Source organism: Martes martes (assembly GCF_963455335.1).
Source record: "Martes martes genome assembly, chromosome: 13".
Classification (NCBI taxonomy): Eukaryota; Metazoa; Chordata; class Mammalia; order Carnivora; family Mustelidae; genus Martes; species Martes martes.
In genome coordinates this window covers 75,222,620-75,241,574 of record NC_137901.1, presented here as the reverse complement: position 1 = coordinate 75,241,574, position 18,955 = coordinate 75,222,620, and the positions used below count along the sequence as shown (strand labels likewise).

Here is an 18,955-nt window from a genome sequence, read left to right as displayed (position 1 = left end):
AAACCCTATAGTGTACCCAAAGTGGGGCATGTGGTCCACAAAAGACACATTCCTCACCGCCCCCCCCCAATCTGTAAGGCTATTTACACAAAAGTTTAACATATAAATCTTGAATCCCAAAGAAGACTTTTCACAAACCACCTTAATCTGAAAGCATAAACCTTCAGGAATTGAAATTGTCTCATTACAAGTGGTTTCACTGCCCTGGAAATTCTGCTCAGAACCAAGGCCAGCTGCCATGTTGAAATGTTGGTTGGTGATCTATGGGTGGTTCTCACCCCCACCTGCACATATGAATTCCCAGGGATGGGGGCAGGCATTTGAAAAAGTAGATACCTGGGTGTGCTCCCTCTGCCTCCAACAATCCCTCCATCCTAGGGTTGCTGATGAATTAGTCCAGATGGGGCCTGGCCACCAGCATTTTAAAAATCTCCTCTTGTGCTGGAGGGTAGAGTCAAGGCTGAAAAGCACTGCTTAACTCAGAGTTGGCAAACTATTTTCGTCCAGGGCCAAATGGTAAATATTTCTGGCTTTGAGACCATATGGTCTCTGTCACATCTACTCAGCTCTGCCATTTACCGCCCCAGCAGCCACAGAGAATACATCATTGAATGGGTGCAATGGTATTCCAATCACACTTAATTTATAAAAGTTCGAAATTCACATAATTTTCACATGTCACACAGTAAGATTCTTTCAACCATTTAAAAATATAAAAGCTATGATTAGCCTGTGGGAGGTCCAAAAGCAGGTGGCAGCCTGAATTTGGGCTTTGGACCCAAGCTTAACGACTCCTAGTCTAGCCAAGGTGGCTGTCCCGGGAAGCGCTGAGGGGGCAGGTAGCCTAAGAAATCTCCCATTTGTTCCATTGGTTCCCAAAGATGAGTTCTGGGAGCCCAAAGATGAGTTCAAAGTCAGCAGCCTTGACTAAGCTATGCAGTGTCCTTTCTTCCTTACTTGCTTAGTGATAATAGTGAGGACTTTACGTCCATCAGGCCTCAGCTGCTGCCATCCCTGTTTTATAAATGAGAAGGGAGGGCCAGGATGGAAGGGCTGGTTAATGTCAAGGCCACAGCCTGATGGCTCCATACTGGGCTCTTGATCATGGCACCCCCGCAGAGAGGCACCTCAGCTAAAGCTCTTTACTGCACAGAATGCCCCGTGCTGAACCCTGGACACACACTTTCTGAGGCAGACGCTATTAATGTTGTCAATATTGCCATCCTGTAAGGGAACTGAGGCAGCTTCCCCAAGACTGTGTAGGTCTTCAGAAGTAGAGTCTGCGTTCAGAGCATGGGGGGATGGCTGTATCCTATCATGGTTTCTGTTGACATTTGGGGCCCTGTGCTTCTTTGTGGTGGGGGCTGTCCGGAGCATTCTAGAATATTGAACAGCATTCCTGGCCTCTTCCTTCTAGATGCCAGTAGCATCCCCCTCAACCTCCCACCCCCTGCTTAGTTGGGAACCCCAAAAATGTCTGCAGACACGGGCCATATGTCTCCTGGGGAATAAAACTGGCCTCAGCTAAGAGCCCTGCAGCCCCACAGATTGCCTCCCCGATGTAGGTGCTTGTTTTTTGATGTCTAGACAATAAAGTTACTCCCATTTATCTCAATGATCTTTCTGCCTCAAACTTAGACTCGGGGTAGGGTGGGGTGGGGGATGGGGGGGTGGGCGGTCAGAGTCAGATTGGAAGCTCAGCGTTGCCATCTGCCAGCTGTGTGACTTGAGGTCATTGGGCCTCTCTGACCCTCAGTTTCTTCCTCGTGAGCAGGGAATGGTGGCCTTCCATGCGCAGGGATGCAGGGATTCAGCGTGAAGCCCCCTGTGCCTGATTCACAGTGACACTCAAGAATGTTCATTTCTTCCCTCCTGGTGTTTCTGCCTGGGCTTGTGCCTGAGCAGCTGACTGTGCTCAGCGCTGGGCTGACAGCTCTGCTATGTAGTGGATTGCACATGAAGCCATTTCCCAAGTCTTCCTGGAATAGTTTGGCTTCTGCCCACCTTGGAACAAATGCTGGCCAAAGGTCAGCCCTCCAGAGTTAATGCTGATTGGCTTCTAGCTTTGTCAAAAACAAATAAAAATAGCCAGTAGCCTGGAGACTGGGTCTGAAACAGGGCACACACTGTGTGTTCACCCACCTAGTTAGTTATGATGGGCTTGTGACCCGCCTGAAGAAGGGGTTCTCTCACCAATTTTTGGAATCAAAATGGCGGCTGAGAATGGTTTTTCCAGGCTACGAAATAGTGGTTTTCTCCTCGTTGACCTTTTCTTTGCTGTGCTTTAGGCCAGGTTGCTAGAGTTTTAATGTTTGTGTTGGAAGTGGGATGTCTGAGACCATCTGAAGCCAAAAGATCAAGCCAGCCAGTTGGGGAAGGCTGTAAACAGAGTGGGGGAGAGTGGATGGTTGGTGAGCAGACCCTGGCCAGAGGAGAGGCTGATGCATTTCCTGGTGAGCTTGGGAGATCAGCAGCCCCCGATCCTCTCAGTTTCACTGCACTGAAATGATAATAGAGTTCACTGGTGCCAGAAGCCATCTTTTACTTTCTATGTGTTATTTAACCTATACAACATAGTGAGGTATGTGTTACTATCCTCATCGTACAGCTGGAGATGCTGAGCACCTTGCCCAATGGATGCCAAAATGGCCAGGGCTTTGGCCTCCCTATTAAAAAATTCATAGCTTTCTTCTTATTGAAAATAATATATCATTAGGGCACCTCAGTGGCTCAGATGTTTAAGCGTCTGCCTTCAGCTCAGGTCATGATCTCAGGGTCCTGGGATCCAGCCCCCCATGGGGCTCCCTTCTCAGAAGGGAGTCTGCTTCTCCCTCTCCCTCTGCCCCCACAATACCCACTTGTGTTCTCTCTCTCTCTCAAATAAATATAATCTTTAAAAGAATAATGTATCATTGCAAGAAACTTAACAAATATAGATGGAGAAGAGAACAGAAACCACCCATTAACTCCACCACCTGAGATAACTGACATTAACATTTTGGCGTCTGTTTTCTGAGATCAGGAGACTGCAGGTTAGGGGCTTCTGGCCGCATCTGCCTGTTTCTGTAAAGAAATAAAGTCACTAAGAATAAACTGAGCTACTTGCGGGTTGAGGGATGTAATTATGATAAAAGCACTGTTCTCATTTGCAAGATGATACTGACTTTCCAAAGTACTTTTCTAAGATCTTGTTTCAGTGGTTCCGTCCTAGGAGGTCTTAGGAGAAAATGTGCTCACCGTTTGTGGTAGGTAGTGAGTTTATCTCAGTCCGGAGATCATTTGTTCATCTGTCTGTTCATTCATTCAGGCCCTGTGGCTAAACCCAGTTGAGTGGAGAAAGCTTTCATTGAAAACATACCCTCTTGTGGCCTGGAAACACATTGTTCATTTCTCTTTTTGTTCCCCTGGCCCAGAGCTCTGTGTTTTCCTTTGTGATGGGCAGATCCTTTGGCAGCTCACCCTGGGGAGTGGGGGCAGACGGCAGGTTTGTCGGAGGCTTTCCCATACAGAACTTGTACTAGACACGAACACTTGGCATAGCAGGAAATGCCCACATCCAGCATGTGTGGTAGAAACAGCCCCAGGCCTGCTGATGTGCTCCATGACCCCTTTGCCTGTCTGGGCCTCCATTTGCCCATCTATAAAATGGAATTTTTATTTTCTGACTCTGTATTTGCTTCCAATATTCCTGGGTTTTGCTCAGATGATAGATGGAGGCATATCCATCCTTGCCCTCGCAATAGCCACTGGACACGTGTGGGTGGTTAACTGCTAATTCTTGCTAATTCTTGATCGTAATTCTTGATAGATAGTTCTCAGCTTAGTGCCTTATCGCTACCTTAAGTAGGTGGACTGAGGGGCACCTGCCAGGGTGGCACAGTCGGTTGGGTATCCAACTCTTGGTTTTGGCTGGGGTCGTGATCTCAGTGTCATGGGATCAAGCGTGCATTGGGCTCTATGCTCGGCATGGAGTCTGCTTAAGACTCTCTCTCCTACTGCCCCACTCTGTGCTTTCTCTCTTTCAAATAAATAAATCTTGAAAGGAAAAGAAAAAAGAGAAAGTGGACTGAATGTGCATGCCTGATCCTCTTCCTGTCAACGTCCCACCAAATGACAGCAAAGAGATGTTTTTTTTTTTAAAAAGAGAGATGGAAACCCATCAAGCCTGGCAGAACAGTGGGGAAGATTAGCAACAGCATTTTAGAGGCCAGAAGCAAATGGACAAGCAGTAACTGGCTTAGTAGAACCAAGAGGGCTGAGTCCTAAAGCAGCAGTGGGGACAGCTGAGAACCGTCTGGATCTGTACTCTGAAAGGCGTGGGGGCTGGCAGAATCAGGTACCTCTGCACCTGGGGGGAGGGGGGTACCAAAATGAGAAGAACTGGGTAAAAGATGCCCAGATCTTCTTGCCTGCCCACTTGCACCCCAACAGAAAACGGGTGGTTTATTCCCTGGAGAGGGAAAAACAGAGGATCTTGGGACTGGGCACTGATGGGCATAGCGGAGGCATATGAGGTCTGTATCCCAAACATGAGGATCAGGGTGTGTGTAGGTGCTGAATTCTGAAATCTTCCCTGTCCTCCACCCTCAGACCTGTCCCACCACTTCTCCCACCACCCATTCCCCCACCACCCCTTCCCCAGCTCCTGGCCATTTGAGAATTGGACCACTGAAGGAAGAAGACTCTAGTGTACTTGGGGTTCCCTGGTATATAGTAGACCCCCCCCCGCCCCGATCTTGAGCATCGAGCTCAGCATCCACTGGCCCCATCTCAGTACCTTCTGTCAGCCCTTTAGTTTCTGCTCTTGGTCACGAGGAAGTGACTGAGGTCTAAGTACTGTTTCTAGTATGGAGAGGAGATCCCAAACAAACAGAGGAACACAGGAGACTTGGAAGAAACAGAAACCATGCCAGGAGAAGAGAACTTGAAAAAGCAGCCATTAATACCCTCATTCAAGCCAGGGAGGGGGTTGTACAGTTAGGAACAGGATTCACAACAAGGAGACTTTGCGACCCAGTAACAAGCTCTTGGGTATTAAAAAACACAGCACCAGGTTAGGAGAGAAGGCTGAAGGAATTAGCACAGAAAGCGAAAGACAAGGGATAGGAAATCGGAGAGGGGGAAAAAGACAGAAACTTGCAGACCAGTTTAAGAATTTCAACATCCAGGGGTGCCTGGGTGGCTCAGTGGGTTATGCCTCTGCCTTCAGCTCAGGTCATGATCTCAGGGTTCTGGGATCGAGCCCCACATCGGGCTCTCTGCTCAGCAGAGAGCCTGCTTCCCCCTCTCTCTCTGTCTTCTGCTCTGCCTACTTGTGATCTCTCTCTCACTCTGTCAAATAAATAAATAAAATCTTAAAAAAAAGAATTTCAACATCCAAATAATAAGGCTTCTGGAAAGTATAGAGGAAAATGAGGCAGGGAAATCATTTGAAATACTTGGAAGACAAATCCCAGGATATGAGTTTCCACATTGAAGGAGTCTAAAGATTCACAGCCCTGCTGGATGGAAGGAGGCACATACCTGAGCGCATCCCTGAGAAACTCTAGACTATGGAAGTCAGAGACAAGATCCTATAAGCTTCTGGATATGGAAAAACAGGTCACCTGTGAAGAATCAAGATATCAGAACAGCTCTGGTTCTAGCATCCTTGGAAGCCATGACACAATGGCACAAGGCTTCTAAAACTCTGAAGGAAAAGGTTTTCCATTATAGAATTCCATACATAGCCAAATGATAGGGTCAAACATGAGATCATAAGAAAAACAGTTTGAGAACTTGCAAGACTACGAATCATGTACTACCCCTATCCCTCACTCTCAAACATCTTTTCTTAGAAAGCTACTGAAGGATGCCTTCCACTGAAACAAGATAAGAAACCAAAGAAGAACAATACATGGGAGATGGGAAACAGAGATCCAACATAGAATCAAAGGGAATCTCCAAGGTGATAGTGATGAGGTAGCCCAGGGCAGCCAAAAGCAGGATATGCATGTTGAGGGTACCATCATTAGGGGCTGTCCCATTGTACCATCTTTTCAACCAAATAGAACTACTGGAGGATATGTCCTTCCAAAACAAGGGAGTTCACCAAGAAAGAGGGAGCCATTTGATCCCCCAAATTAGGGATCAAACCCTGAGGAAAGACAAAAGGAATCCTAAGGATGTCAGCAAAAGGAAGTCTCAGAATGACAGTTGTGTAGGGGTCTGGAGAAGAACCACCCTGGATGACTGTAGAGAGTAGAGGCCTCCAAGAAGGATGTCGCCAGTGAAGAATGATGGAGCTAATCAATTATGTCATGTACTGGGAGGATATGAGAAGGATGGATGGCATTAGCAACAGGTACAAGGAGAGCTACACAAAACAACAACAACAACAACAAAACACCAAAAAAAACCCCAAACAAACAAACAAACAAACAAAAAACCACTGTCTCCAGGAAAAAAGAAGAAAGGAAGATCTGGTCTACCCCAGCCCTCATCCATGAATAATCCCAGACTCATGAAATCCCACATATGAAATCTGCCAGACTGCAGTATGCCTGCACTGAGAGATTGGGGGACGGGAAGAAGATGGAATGGCCGAGTATGAGAACTCCTTCCTTGACTCTCAAGATCAAAGAGCCGTATTTCGTGTTTTAAATGATGTCACACTAGATGGTACACACAATGGTGACATTGCTCAGAACTGTGGAGAGGTATTGATGCCACGAAAGTAAGTGATTTCCTCTGGTGTGTGGTTCTGGAGGGAATGGGGCAAGGAGCCACCATTTGGTTGTCATACAATTTTTTAAAAAGAATTTTCTTTCTTTTTCTCTTTTTTTCTCTCTTTCTTTCTTTGAGTGTGTGAGCAGGGGGAGGGGCAGTGGGAGAGGGAGAAAATCTCAAGCAGACTCCCCACTGAGCATGGACCACCACTCCCCTGACCCGGGGCTCGATCTCATGACCCTGAGATCCTGACGTGAGCTGAAATCAAGAGTCAGACATTTAACCAACTGAGCCACCCAGGTGCCCTGGTTGTCACACATTATTTGGATTTCAGTTACAAAAATTTTGAGATGCACGTACAGAAAAATGCATGAAGGCAATCAGTACTGTTTAATAAGTCTCAAGTATTGGACTGTGTAGACTTTCTCCTGATCATAAACCTCCCCTCCCTGTAAGGTTTTTTTTTTCTTGTATTATTTGAGCTTCCAAGTTGGGAACAAAGAAAGTAAAAATTATTTTAGGATTAAAGAGCTCAACGTACAGCTTGGGGGGCAGGTCAGGGGATCGTTCCTGCTTCATTCCTGTGCCGGCCTCTTGAGTCTCCTTGTGAAATGCTTCAAGGTCCCCGGTGAGAAATACAAAGCAGTGGGGGCATCTGATGGGCTCCCCCTTCTCTGTTGATGTTGTTTGTAGGTGCTGGGCTCCTGACTCTCTCCCCGAGTGGCCCAGGCTTCCTGGCTCATCGGGTCTGTCCTCTTCCCTCTGCAGACCTAGCATGTCTGGACTCCACCTGGTAAAGAGGGGCCGAGAACTGAAGAAACTGGACCTGCACAGAGACTTTACTGTGGCCTCCCCGGCTGAGTTTGTCACGCGCTTTGGGGGGAACCGGGTCATTGAGAAGGTACAGATGGGGTCCTGGCAGTCGGGGGGGTGGGGCCCCTCTTCGCAGCTGGAGGGGAGAGCACCTGCTTCAGGCTCGTGGTCACACTGCAGAGAAAGGGCCAAGCCACCCCTCTGGACTTGCCAAGTGCTGCGTGCTGGAATTCATCACCTTTCACCCTCCCGACAGCCGGAAGCAACAGGTGCATGACCCCCATTTCACGGGAGAGGAGATTGAGGTCTGCAGAGACCCCGAGGTGCCTTCGTGCAAGGGACTGCTTTCTAGGTTATCGGGGGCAGCCATAAAACCCAGATCTGCCCCTCTGAGGTGTGGAACTCCTTCCAGGAGAGAAGGCCCATATGTTAAAATAATAGTGATGAAGGGAAACAGCCAATATTTGCCATTTATAAAGGCTTTTCACTTTGTTTCCTGTTCTGTGGCATTAAGACTCTGGTCCACAGACTGATTATTCCCAGCGTATTTGTACAGGAGCCAAGATGAGAGATTGGACATTGGTTGTCCAAAGTCATGTAGCTAGTTAGTGCTGGAGTCGGGATTTGAACCCAGGTCTGTTTGATAAGAAGACCTTGTTCTTTTCCACTTTACTTGAACGTGTGGTGGTAGTGATTATAACAGCAGCAGCTACGATTTTTTGAGGGCCTACTTGGCCCGGCATCCTGTGAAGTGCTTTATGTATCATATCTCATTTCACCATCCCCACCGTCCTGCTGGTTGATATGATTTTACAGAAGAGGAAACTGAGGCTCAGGGAAGGGAGCTGGCTTGCCCAGTCTTACAGCTGGTCAGTCGCAGATCCGGTTGTCAAGAGTCCAGAGCCCACGTCCATAAACCCAGAGTCCTGGCTCCCAAACCTGGCTGCTGCCTGGTTGCCAGCTGGGAATAGTGACTCCTCCACCCAACCCCAGACCCTCGGAGTTAGAATCTCCTGGATGGGGATCCAGAAGCTGCACTTTTTGCCACACTCACCAGGGGACTGTTGCAGCCAGCCTGACCGGTGGCCGGCTTCTGGTCCTGGGGAGCCGAGAGGCTGGGTGGCCGCAGAAGGCCGCAGCCCAGAGCAGGTGTGCTTTGTGACATTGGAGTTGACCGTGGCTTGCCCTTTCTCCTAGACTCCTTGTGGGAACGCTGGAGCTGTGGGATTAGAACAGCAAGCCAGCCTGTAGTGGCCTTCTCCCCTGGGGGCTCCCAGAATGTGCTCGAAAAAATGGGTCCCAGGGAAGCTGGCTGTCCTGGGGTCACCCAGAGCCCTTCCTTCTTGACCAAGCTTTGCTTTGGTAATAAGATTAAGAAAACCAAAGCCCTGCTGTTCCATCATTGCTCTCGGGGAGGTATTTCTGGAAGGAGAGAACACTGAATCTGAGCCCAGAGCTCTGGGCTGCGTCTGCTGTGGCCACTCACAGGATATGACACACGGGCTCAGTTTCCCCTTCTGCAATCACATTCCCACTGTCTAATGAGAATTGTCCCTCAGGGCTGTTACGAAAATCAGTCAGAAATAGGAAGGGCCTTAAAATTACATTCTTGCTGTGGAAGTCAGAGCTTTGAAGCCATATGCCTTTTTTTTTTTTTTAAACAGGAACATTAGAGCTTGGTTTTATTTCTTATAGACCGAGCCAGGAAGTTGATCAGTCTGAGCTCCTTACATGGAGATGAAGCTCAGAGAGGGAAGGAGTCCTCCTAAAGCCACACAGGAAGGTCATGGCTCATTAAGAATTGAAACCAGGACCTTTTCTGTTGCTCTCAGTTGCTGAGGGCAGGCAGCATCACTGCCTTTCCTCTCCACCAAGTCCAGGGCCTTTAATCTCCAGAATGCAGAGGTAGCCACGGGATTGGGGCAGTTCAGAACACAGGCCCGACTGTGTGGGGCTCAGAAATCACATCTCTGCCACTTACTAGCTGTGTGACCTTGGGCAAGTGCCTGAACTCCTTGAGTTTTAATATCTTTAACCCCAAATAAATATAAGAATACAACCACTTTCAAGGGCTGATGTGAGGGTAAAGTGAAATATATGGTGAGATATATTGTACTGTAGCTTGGTACATACTAGGCCTTCAAAAATGTTAAGTGCCAACATTTGATGGTGCCAACCAAGGAATCAAAATCTTTCATTCATCCCATCCTGTCCATCCTATCCATCCATCCATCTGTCCACCCACCCATCCATTCCCCCATCCATTGCTCTATATTCCAGCCGTCCCAACCATCCTTCTATCTATCCACCCACCCATCCATTCATCCATCCTTCTGTCCATCCATCCATCCATCCATCCATCGACCCACCCAACTGTCTGTCCATCCATCCACCCACCCACCCATCTGCCCATCCATCTATCCATCCACCCACCCACTCATCCATCTGTCTGTCCGTCCATCCATCCATCTATCCACCCAGCCACCCATCTGTCCACCTGTCCATTCGTCCATCCATCCATCCATCCATCCATCCATCCATCCAGTCCTCTGCCTGACCATTCATCCATCCATCCACTGACCCACCCGTCCATCTGTCCACTCACCCATCTATCCTTCCATCCACCCACCCACCCCTCCAACCATCCATTCGATTCTCTGCCTGACCATCCACCCATCCACCCACCCACCCACCCATCTGATCTTCTGTGTTCGTGCAGCTAGCAGATTTTGAGCACCTCTCTGCCAGGCTGTGTGCTGTAGACTAGCTCTGGAGCTGTGACATGGAGCCCAGGGTAGCATGCAGCTCCCAGCACAGGTAGATGTGCAGCTCTGGCTCCTTCCTCATTTCCCCTGTGCAGGTGCTCATCGCCAACAATGGCATCGCCGCCGTGAAGTGCATGCGCTCCATCCGCAGGTGGGCCTATGAGATGTTCCGGAACGAGCGGGCCATCCGGTTTGTAGTCATGGTGACCCCAGAGGACCTGAAGGCCAATGCAGGTACCAGGGCCTTGGCTCCTTTCCCTCCTGCCACCCCCTATTCTTACCTGCCCTCACCTCTTCCATTATACCCAGGCAAGTCCACCCTGGGCCCCAGAGTCCCAGGGTACCTCTCCTGAGCCCACATTTATTTGCCTTTTCTTCCTTATTTAATTAAAAAATGCAAATGGCTACTATACAAAGTGGAGATTCCATCTTGGAAAAATGTCCATGTTACAGCAGATTGGCCCCTCTTCCTCCAGGTGTTTTTCTGCACAGATGTCTGTATTGTACTTCAATCATGCATTCTTCTGTTCACTTGTTTTCTCTGTCTGTTAGCACAGATCATTCTGTAAATAACTGTTGGACAATTTGGTTTTTTCCCCTGAACCATCACATCCCTTTACAGACCTTTATCCACAAAGTAGTCAAAGTGGTTTCTTTAAAAACACAGCTCAGGTCCTGTTAGCAGCTCTAAATGCTTAAGAGGCTGCCATGCTGTCCCCCAGTCCCTCCCAGAGCCTAGGCCCTGGGCTCTGCCTTGCCAGAGGCAGCCTCCTTTTAACTCAGGGGACAGATTTCATTGTCAATCCTATTTTATAGATGAGGCATAAGGACAGAAATCATTCACCCAATGTCATATAGCCAGTATGTGGTGAAAGGCAGGATTGGAACCCCGGGCTTCCTTACCCTGTAGGGGCTCTCATCATGCTCAGACTCAAATTCCAGGTCCTCACTCAGGCCAGTTAAGGTGCCCTCCCGGCCTCTTGGCCCCATCCAGTGCCTCTGCTCTTCAGCCCTGGGTTCCAGCCACGCTGGCCTCTTCGGTTCCTGGGCCAGTGGAGCTCTTTCCTGTCCCAGAACCTTGGAACATGCTGGATCTTCTGCTGACAATGCTTTTCCCCAAAGCTCCTGGCACAGCAGGCTTCCACCCCTCCCTGCCCCAACCTTTGGGTCATGTCCTCCTGTGTGGCTTTCCCAGAGGGCCCTGGCATTGACCCCAGCCTGGTGTTACTCTGTCTATTTTCTTGTTTCTCTTCTCTGACAGTAGAGAAAAACTCAGGGACGAGAGGGAGCTCATCTGACTTCTCACTCTGTCGCCTGTGGCTGACACTTTTGTGCTCCATAAACATCGGAGGCAGGCAGCCTAGGAGGAAATGCCACTCTTGGTTCTCTTTCAGGATCTGCACATAGAGTTCTACCCTGTTCCTTCTCAGGATCCCAGAGAATTCCATAGTACAGAGTGACTAAGCCTTGCCTTGGGCACAAGTCTAGTGTGTCACACTTTAAAACACTGTCCAGTGGACATCCTCTTATCACTCTTGGGCTTCATCGATGAGTAGGATTTTTTTAGCACATATTTCTTCCGAGAAGTAGAATTTCTGGCGTAAAGGGCACGAGTATTTTAAAATCAAAACATTGTGTTGTATTCAGCCTTATAAAGGAAGGAAGTCCTATCACATGGTACAGCATGGAAGGACCTCACTATGCTAAGTGCAAGAAACCAGTCATAAAAAGACAAGTATTCTAGGATTCCCCATAGATGAGGTCCTAGAGTCGTGAACTTCATAGAGACAGAAAGATGGTGATGGCCAGGGGCTGCAGGAGGGGGAAAAGGGCAGGTATTGTTTCATGGGTTGAATTTCAGATTTGCAAAAGAAAAAAGTTCTGGAAATCTGTTTCACAACAGTGTGAATGTACTAAATGCTATTGAACTGTACGCTTAAAAAATGAGTTAGGTGGTAAATTTTATGTTGTATGTTTTTCACTGTGATTAAAAACACTGTATTGTTTAATAGCAAAACAGTATTAAGAGAAACTGAAAATAGGAATTAATCGAACACCCCACCTCTCATCCCAGCCATTCTGATAGCTTCCTTCCTTCTTTCTTTGTTCCCTTCCAGGCCTTGTCCCATAGTATCCCATAGTGTCCCATAGTGTCCCATAGTGTCCCATAGTGGAAGTCATGTTCAGTTGTCTTCAAATGATCATCCACACTTGTCCCTTGTGGCCACAGAATCTTTTCCATTATCCTTCCAATGGCCGTAGGTTGTCATGCAGTAAACTTCAGTCTCTCGATTTTTCTCTCCTTTTCTCATCTAATTCCAGAGTATATCAAGATGGCAGATCAGTATGTCCCTGTCCCAGGAGGGCCCAACAACAACAATTATGCCAATGTGGAGTTGGTTGTGGACATTGCCAAGAGGATCCCCGTGCAGGTAAGTTGGATGTGTGCCCCCGTCTGCCTACAGTGGGAGGTTGGGTGATGCCCTGAGCTCTGGAGAAGCTCACTCCTGCCTTTCGGGAGGGATAGAGGCTCCAGGTCCTCCAAGACTCTGAAATCCAGGGCTGTTGTGACGCCACGAAAAGCCTTCCATGTGTGACGGGGAGTGGGGGGGCTCCTCAAAGGAAGATCTTCATTCATGCCTCTCTGTGTTTACAGGCGGTGTGGGCTGGCTGGGGCCATGCTTCCGAAAGCCCCAAACTGCCGGAGCTCCTGTGCAAGCACGAGATTGCTTTCTTAGGTAGAGTGTGTCTCTGTCCAATAGAGGGGAACCGGGGCATTGACGGAACATTATGCCGGGTTGGGTCCTCTTTCCAGTGTAGCCCTGCAAGGTGGGAATCAGTTTGATATTCCCACCTCACCCTTTCATGGTCAGGAGCAAGCCGGTCCAGGGTGGGAGGGAAGGTTGGCCAACCCAGGGACATAGGAACCATTGCCATGGGTCCCACAGGAGAATGACGCTGGGACAAGCAGGACCCTCTGCTCGTGCCCCTGCCAGTACTGAGATACCAGCCATGTTCAGATTTCTGACGGGTTTGGAGGTCATATTTCTGATAAGCCCACGCCTTTATTGGGTTAGTCTCAGGGCTTTTGGAATGCCCTAGCATTCCAAATTTAGGGACCAAGTCTCTATGACTTATGAGGGAAAATGATGCTTATTGCCGATGGGGGTCTGTTTTAGGATTTGCATTTATAAACTTTGTGTGTGCTGTCATGCTGACATCTTTGCATGGTTTAGGGGAATCATTTACCCTCCACAATAAATCCCTCTTGCCACTCCTTCACGCTGGGCCTCCAACACACACCGTATTTGAAACAACTCAGTACGAATCAACACCTGCTATCCTGACGGTCTGCCCAGTAACTTGTGCTTGCTAATGTTTTCTCTGTCTGTAGTCTTTGATTGGCTGTTACATGGGGCCCTTGTTACCCCTTAGCTCCTCTGGAGCTTGGTGATCCAGGCCCACAGGCCAAGTCCAGCCCGCTGCCTGCTTTTGTAAATGAAGTTTTACTGAAACACAGCCTGGCTTTTTCATTTCTGTCCTGCCTGTGGTTGCTTTGGCCCAACACTGGCAAAGCTGGGTATTTGTGACAGAGACAAGCAGACCCACAGAGCTGAAAATAGGTCCTATCTGGCTCATAATAGGAGAAGTTTGCTAACCCAGGGTCTAGTTTTTTGAGGTGTTACCTTGCCCTTTGGTCTAGCTTGTTACCTTTTTCCTAAGAAGTAAATTCTGTGGGTGCCATGTAGCTTCGGTTATAACTCCGACGAGGTTTACAACCCACATAAAAACAGCAGACTCCTTCCACATCTGATGAAGAAGCAGATACGAGATTTTTCCCTCCCCCAACTTGATGTTCACTTGCTCGAGAGCTAGGACCTGAGTACTTTTCTTTGCGCGTTTGGCTGTCACTTGGCTGCAAGTGGCTTGTGACTAACTCTATTCTGCCTTGCCCTTTTGTCCCTAATCCCTCAGGCCCTCCGAGTGAGGCCATGTGGGCCTTGGGAGATAAGATCGCCTCCACCATTGTGGCCCAGACACTGCAGATCCCAACACTGCCCTGGAGCGGAAGCGGTGAGTGGCCTGAGCTTCACTTTGGGGGGGATCTCTTCCACCCAGTCTGAGCAGAGGGGGTGACAGGTGTATGCATTTTTTGTTCTTTCATTAAAAAATTTTAAAATTATGAGATTAAGAGTCACTTAATTTTAAAATTTTTTAATGAAAGAACAAAAAATGCATACACTTGTCACCCCCTCTGCTCAGACTGGGTGGAAGAGATCCCCCCCAAAACAAACTGAGGGTTGCTGGGGGGAGGGGGGAGGGAGAGGGGGGTGGGGTTATGGACTGTGGGGAGGGTATGTGCTATGGTGAGTGCTGTGAAGTGTGTAAACCTGGCGATTCACAGACCTGTACCCCTGGGGATAAAAATACATTATATGTTTATAAAAAAATTAAAAAATTAAAAAAAATTTTAAATTATTATTATTATTTTAAATTTTAAAATTATTAAAGTGGTAGTACAGTTTCATTGTAGATAGCTTAGAAAAGATAGAATTCCAAAAAAAAGAAAATGAAATAGAAATCACCCATAATCCTATGGCCTGGTGATGAATATTTGTTATATTCTAGGTGCTTACCTTTTCAGCCTTTTTTTCCTAGGCGCATCCTTTAAGAATCCAGAGATCTTATATTTACTATTGTTTGTGACTTATTTTTTCTCACTAACCCTTCTATGTCAATAAATACACTTTAGAACATTTTAAATGTCTGCATAGGATTTTATCAAATAGAGATATTGTAATTTATGTAACAGTCCTGTATGGTTAGATGTTTAGGTCGTTTCCAGGCTGTTTTACTCTAATTTTAAAAAAATACTAGAAGTAGCGGCACCTGGGTGGCTTAGTCAATTAAGTGTCTGACTTCAGCATGGGTCATGATCTCAGGGTCCTGGGATTGAGCCCCTCCTTGGGCTCTATGCTCAGAGGGGAGTCTGCTTCTCCCTCTCCTTCTGCCCCCCACCCTCCCATGCTTGCTGTCTCTCTCTTTCTCACATAAATAAATAAGATCTTTCAAAAAATACTAAAAGGAATGGAGTCTTGATAGCCTATTAGCTATATTTCTATGTATTTTTTAATCATTTCCTTAGGATAAATTCTGAAAAGTGGAATTTCTAGGATAAATTGAAAATGGGAAAAAGTCTCGGGCATTTCTTATCCAATTTTATTTTTTTCATCCAAAGATGAAATTTTAAATTCAGAATGGAAAGTTTATTTGTTTTAAATCTTCCAGGGTTTTAGAAAACGGTGATTTACATATAAATGACATCAGTGGGTGGAATTGGAATTTTTTTGAGTTCAGGTTGATGTGGTTGTTTGTGGTAGGTTCAGTCTGAATATCTTAAGTTTGATTTCCCATTCAAGGTTGAGTCAGCCCTAAAGAAAATTAAAAGCCATTGTGGGAAAATTAAAAGACCATGTCTGTATATGGTTGGTCCAGCGCCCAGGTCTAGAGAGGCTTTGGTGAGGGAAGGCCCTGTGGTTTCTGTGTTGTGTATCTCTGCCATCCTTGGGAGGATTCAGCTTTTTTGTTTTTTTTTGTTTTTGTTTTTGTTTTTTTGTGGTTCTCTAGGTCTGATGGTGGAATGGGCAGAAGGTGATCTGCAACAGGGGAAAAGAATCACCGTCCCAGAAGATGTTTACAACAAGGGTTGTGTGAAAGATATAGATGAGGGCTTAGAGGTAAATACAAGGCTTGGGGGGCCAAGATGCTGGAACCTTCTCATCGTCCCAGTAGCTTGGAAACTGCCCACCTTCTAAAGAGGTTTGTTTGTCCTTCACCCCCAGGTGGCAGAAAAAATTGGTTTTCCCTTGATGATCAAAGCATCCGAAGGCGGCGGAGGGAAAGGAATCCGGAAGGCAGAGAGTGCCGAGGACTTCCCAGTCCTTTTCAGACAAGTGAGCTCTTCTTTCTGAGCGCTTTTCCATATATCTTTGGGGAACTGTGTGTGTTTAGTTGTTGGCCACCAGATGATTTTCATTAGCATTACTGTGTCGGAAACAAGTAGGACACTTTCGGGAACTGGAATATTGCTGGGCTGTGGGCCAAAGCAAATGTGTATGTTTTCACCCACAAGTCCCTGGTTTGGGTTGATCCATACCCATTTCCTTGGATGTTCTATCCTGTGAATGCATGTGACTTTAAATGATTTCAGAGATACAGGCTAGAGTATCTATCTGTTTGTGACTATATTTATGTCTGTTGGAAGAGGGGACATTTTGTCAATTTTAGTAGTCTTGGTATTTTTCACATCTCTAGGTGATTGACTTTTGTTCTAGGAATGAACCATGTATTTACTGACTTGTAGTTGGCTTTTCACTTTTAAGACTTTATACCTGTTTTAGTTGCCCATTGGCAATGTTTAAAAAAAAAAAAAAAGGTAGGCTAACGATCTTCCCGTTCTTAATGCAACTATTTTAGAATTTCTAGGCTTTCTTCTAGACCTTGTTCGCATGTGTGTTTTAAAGAGCTGCATTCGTTTTCCATGGTGTTTTGTTCTATGTTTCAAGAAAATTCTAAACTGGAGATCACAGACAGGTGTTCCATGTTGTTCCAGTCTTTACAATTATTTTGATGATTATGTAATATCCCTGTGTGTCTGTAGTCTTCCTTATCAAGGAAGATCACATTTTTTGTGAAATGTTATGCTTGTTTCCATTTCTGTTGTTATGAGTAAGGCTACTATAATTCAGTATGTTTCATAATAATATATAATATCTATAATACATATTATACAATATGTATTATATTGTATATTGTATATTATAATGCATTATGCAATAACATGGAACATAAATAATGCTTTTTCTTTTTCCTCCTGAATTGTTTTCTTGGGTGAAAACTATGTATCAAGGACTTAGTTAAATAACATGCATGTGCACTTACAAAAACATGTCAATAAATTGCTTTCTAAAAAGGTTTGCCAGTTAAACAGCTGTGGGCAGTATATGAGTGTTCTATAAAGTTGTGGTTTCTCTATTACGTGTCTCCCCTTGGCTGGATAGGTTTCTGGGGTACTTTGCGAGGAGAGGACGTTCTCTTTACTTGAAAGTTGCAGAAGTAGCATGCAGTCTCCATCTCCCCTTGGTTTCCCATTGTTCACATCTTTGTTAGCTCTGCCATGTTTGTCACAACTAACAGATTAACAGGGATACATTTCTATTAAGTTAACTCCAGACTTGACTCAGATCTCACCGGTTTCCCCCACTAATCTCTTATTTCTGTGTCAGGATCCAGTCCTGGATCCTCTATTACATTTAGGGGTCATGTAGGTTTTTGGTTTGTTTTTTTTTTTTAATTTTTTATTTCTTTTCAGCATAACAGTCATGTAGGTTTTAAATCTTTTTTCCCCCCTCCTTTCTTTAAAACAGATATTACTTTTTAGGGCCATTTTCAATTCACAGCAAAAGAGAGTGGAAAATACAGGAGGCCCATATACTCACTGCCCCTGCCCCCCGAGCGTGTTTCTTTTGATCACGTGAGTGCAGTATGAAAATGTTCTTACGCGAACGTTCAAACACTTTAGGGATAGGTTAAACATAAAAAAGAAACATTCTCTTTTCACCACCACCTCTGAACTCCTCCCCCTTCCCAGATGTAAGCAGTTTTTTAAAGAAGTTTTTAAAAGATTAAAAAAAATTTTTAAGTTTTTATTTCTTTATTTGACACAGAGAGAGAGAGAGAGATCATAAGTGGGCAGAGAGGCAGGCAGAGAGAGAGGGGGGAAACAGACCCCCTGCTGAGCACAGAGTCTGATGCAGGGCTTGATCCCAGGACCCTGAGATCATGACCTGGGCCGTAGACAGAGGCTTAACCCACTGAGCCACCCAGGCACCCCAGATTTTTAATATTCTTTAGAGTAGTCCCTACACCCCATGTGGGGCTTGAACTTACAACCCCGAGATCAAGAGTTGCATGCTGTGCCAACTGAGCCAACCAAGCACCTCTGTGTCTACTTTTATGTAGACATTCATAACAGCTCTATTTTATTATTTTTTATATAAGCGGGGCCATCCCATATATTACTGCAGCCTGCTTTTTATTTTTATATTTATTCATTTATTTATTTGACAGAGAGACAGAGTGAGAGCAAGAACTCAGGCAGGGGGAGTGGAAGAGGGAGAAGCAGGATTCCCACTGAGCAGGGAGCCCAATGTGGGGCTCCATCCCAGGACCCTGGGGTCCTGACCTGAGCCGAAGGCAGACGCTTAATGACTGAGCCACCCAGGCACCCCTACAGCTTACTTTTTTAAAAGAAATTCTTAGAAATCATCCCATTTGAGCACTTTTTTTTTTATATCATCAAGAATTTCTGGACAATTGCCTTTTAGCCATCCAAAGGAAGATGTGAGTCTGAATGTGGATTCCACCATGGACAGCTGGCCAAGAGAGTACTGTTTAAGAAGGAGGAAAAGAGACATGCTGGGTGGCATGTTTTGGTCCCATTTTTATTCACAAAACATTCTCTGTGTTGTGTGTGTTCCTGAATGTGCAGTAGAAACCAGTATGTACCTAGCTCCTACCGGCACATTAACTTAACCAATTAACTCTTAACAACATTGAACTCTTACCCAGCATGCTCCCAAATCCTAACGGCACATTATCTCTAGGAG

The 18,955-nt window shown here is 46.2% G+C and overlaps 1 protein-coding gene across 2 annotated transcripts in view; it reads left to right on the top strand.

The window, feature by feature from the left end:
• Window positions 1-18,955, top strand: part of ACACB (acetyl-CoA carboxylase beta) — a gene marked incomplete at its 5' end in the record, with an annotated part of 99,806 nt that overhangs the window by 12,029 nt on the left and 68,822 nt on the right. For both annotated transcript variants that reach the window (XM_080821058.1, XM_080821057.1), the window contains 7 exons: window positions 7,477-7,609; window positions 10,382-10,520; window positions 12,609-12,718; window positions 12,943-13,024; window positions 14,262-14,360; window positions 15,915-16,024; window positions 16,130-16,240. In XM_080821058.1, the coding sequence (XP_080677184.1) occupies window positions 7,477-7,609; window positions 10,382-10,520; window positions 12,609-12,718; window positions 12,943-13,024; window positions 14,262-14,360; window positions 15,915-16,024; window positions 16,130-16,240 (784 nt within the window). The remainder of the gene's footprint in view (window positions 1-7,476; window positions 7,610-10,381; window positions 10,521-12,608; window positions 12,719-12,942; window positions 13,025-14,261; window positions 14,361-15,914; window positions 16,025-16,129; window positions 16,241-18,955) is intronic.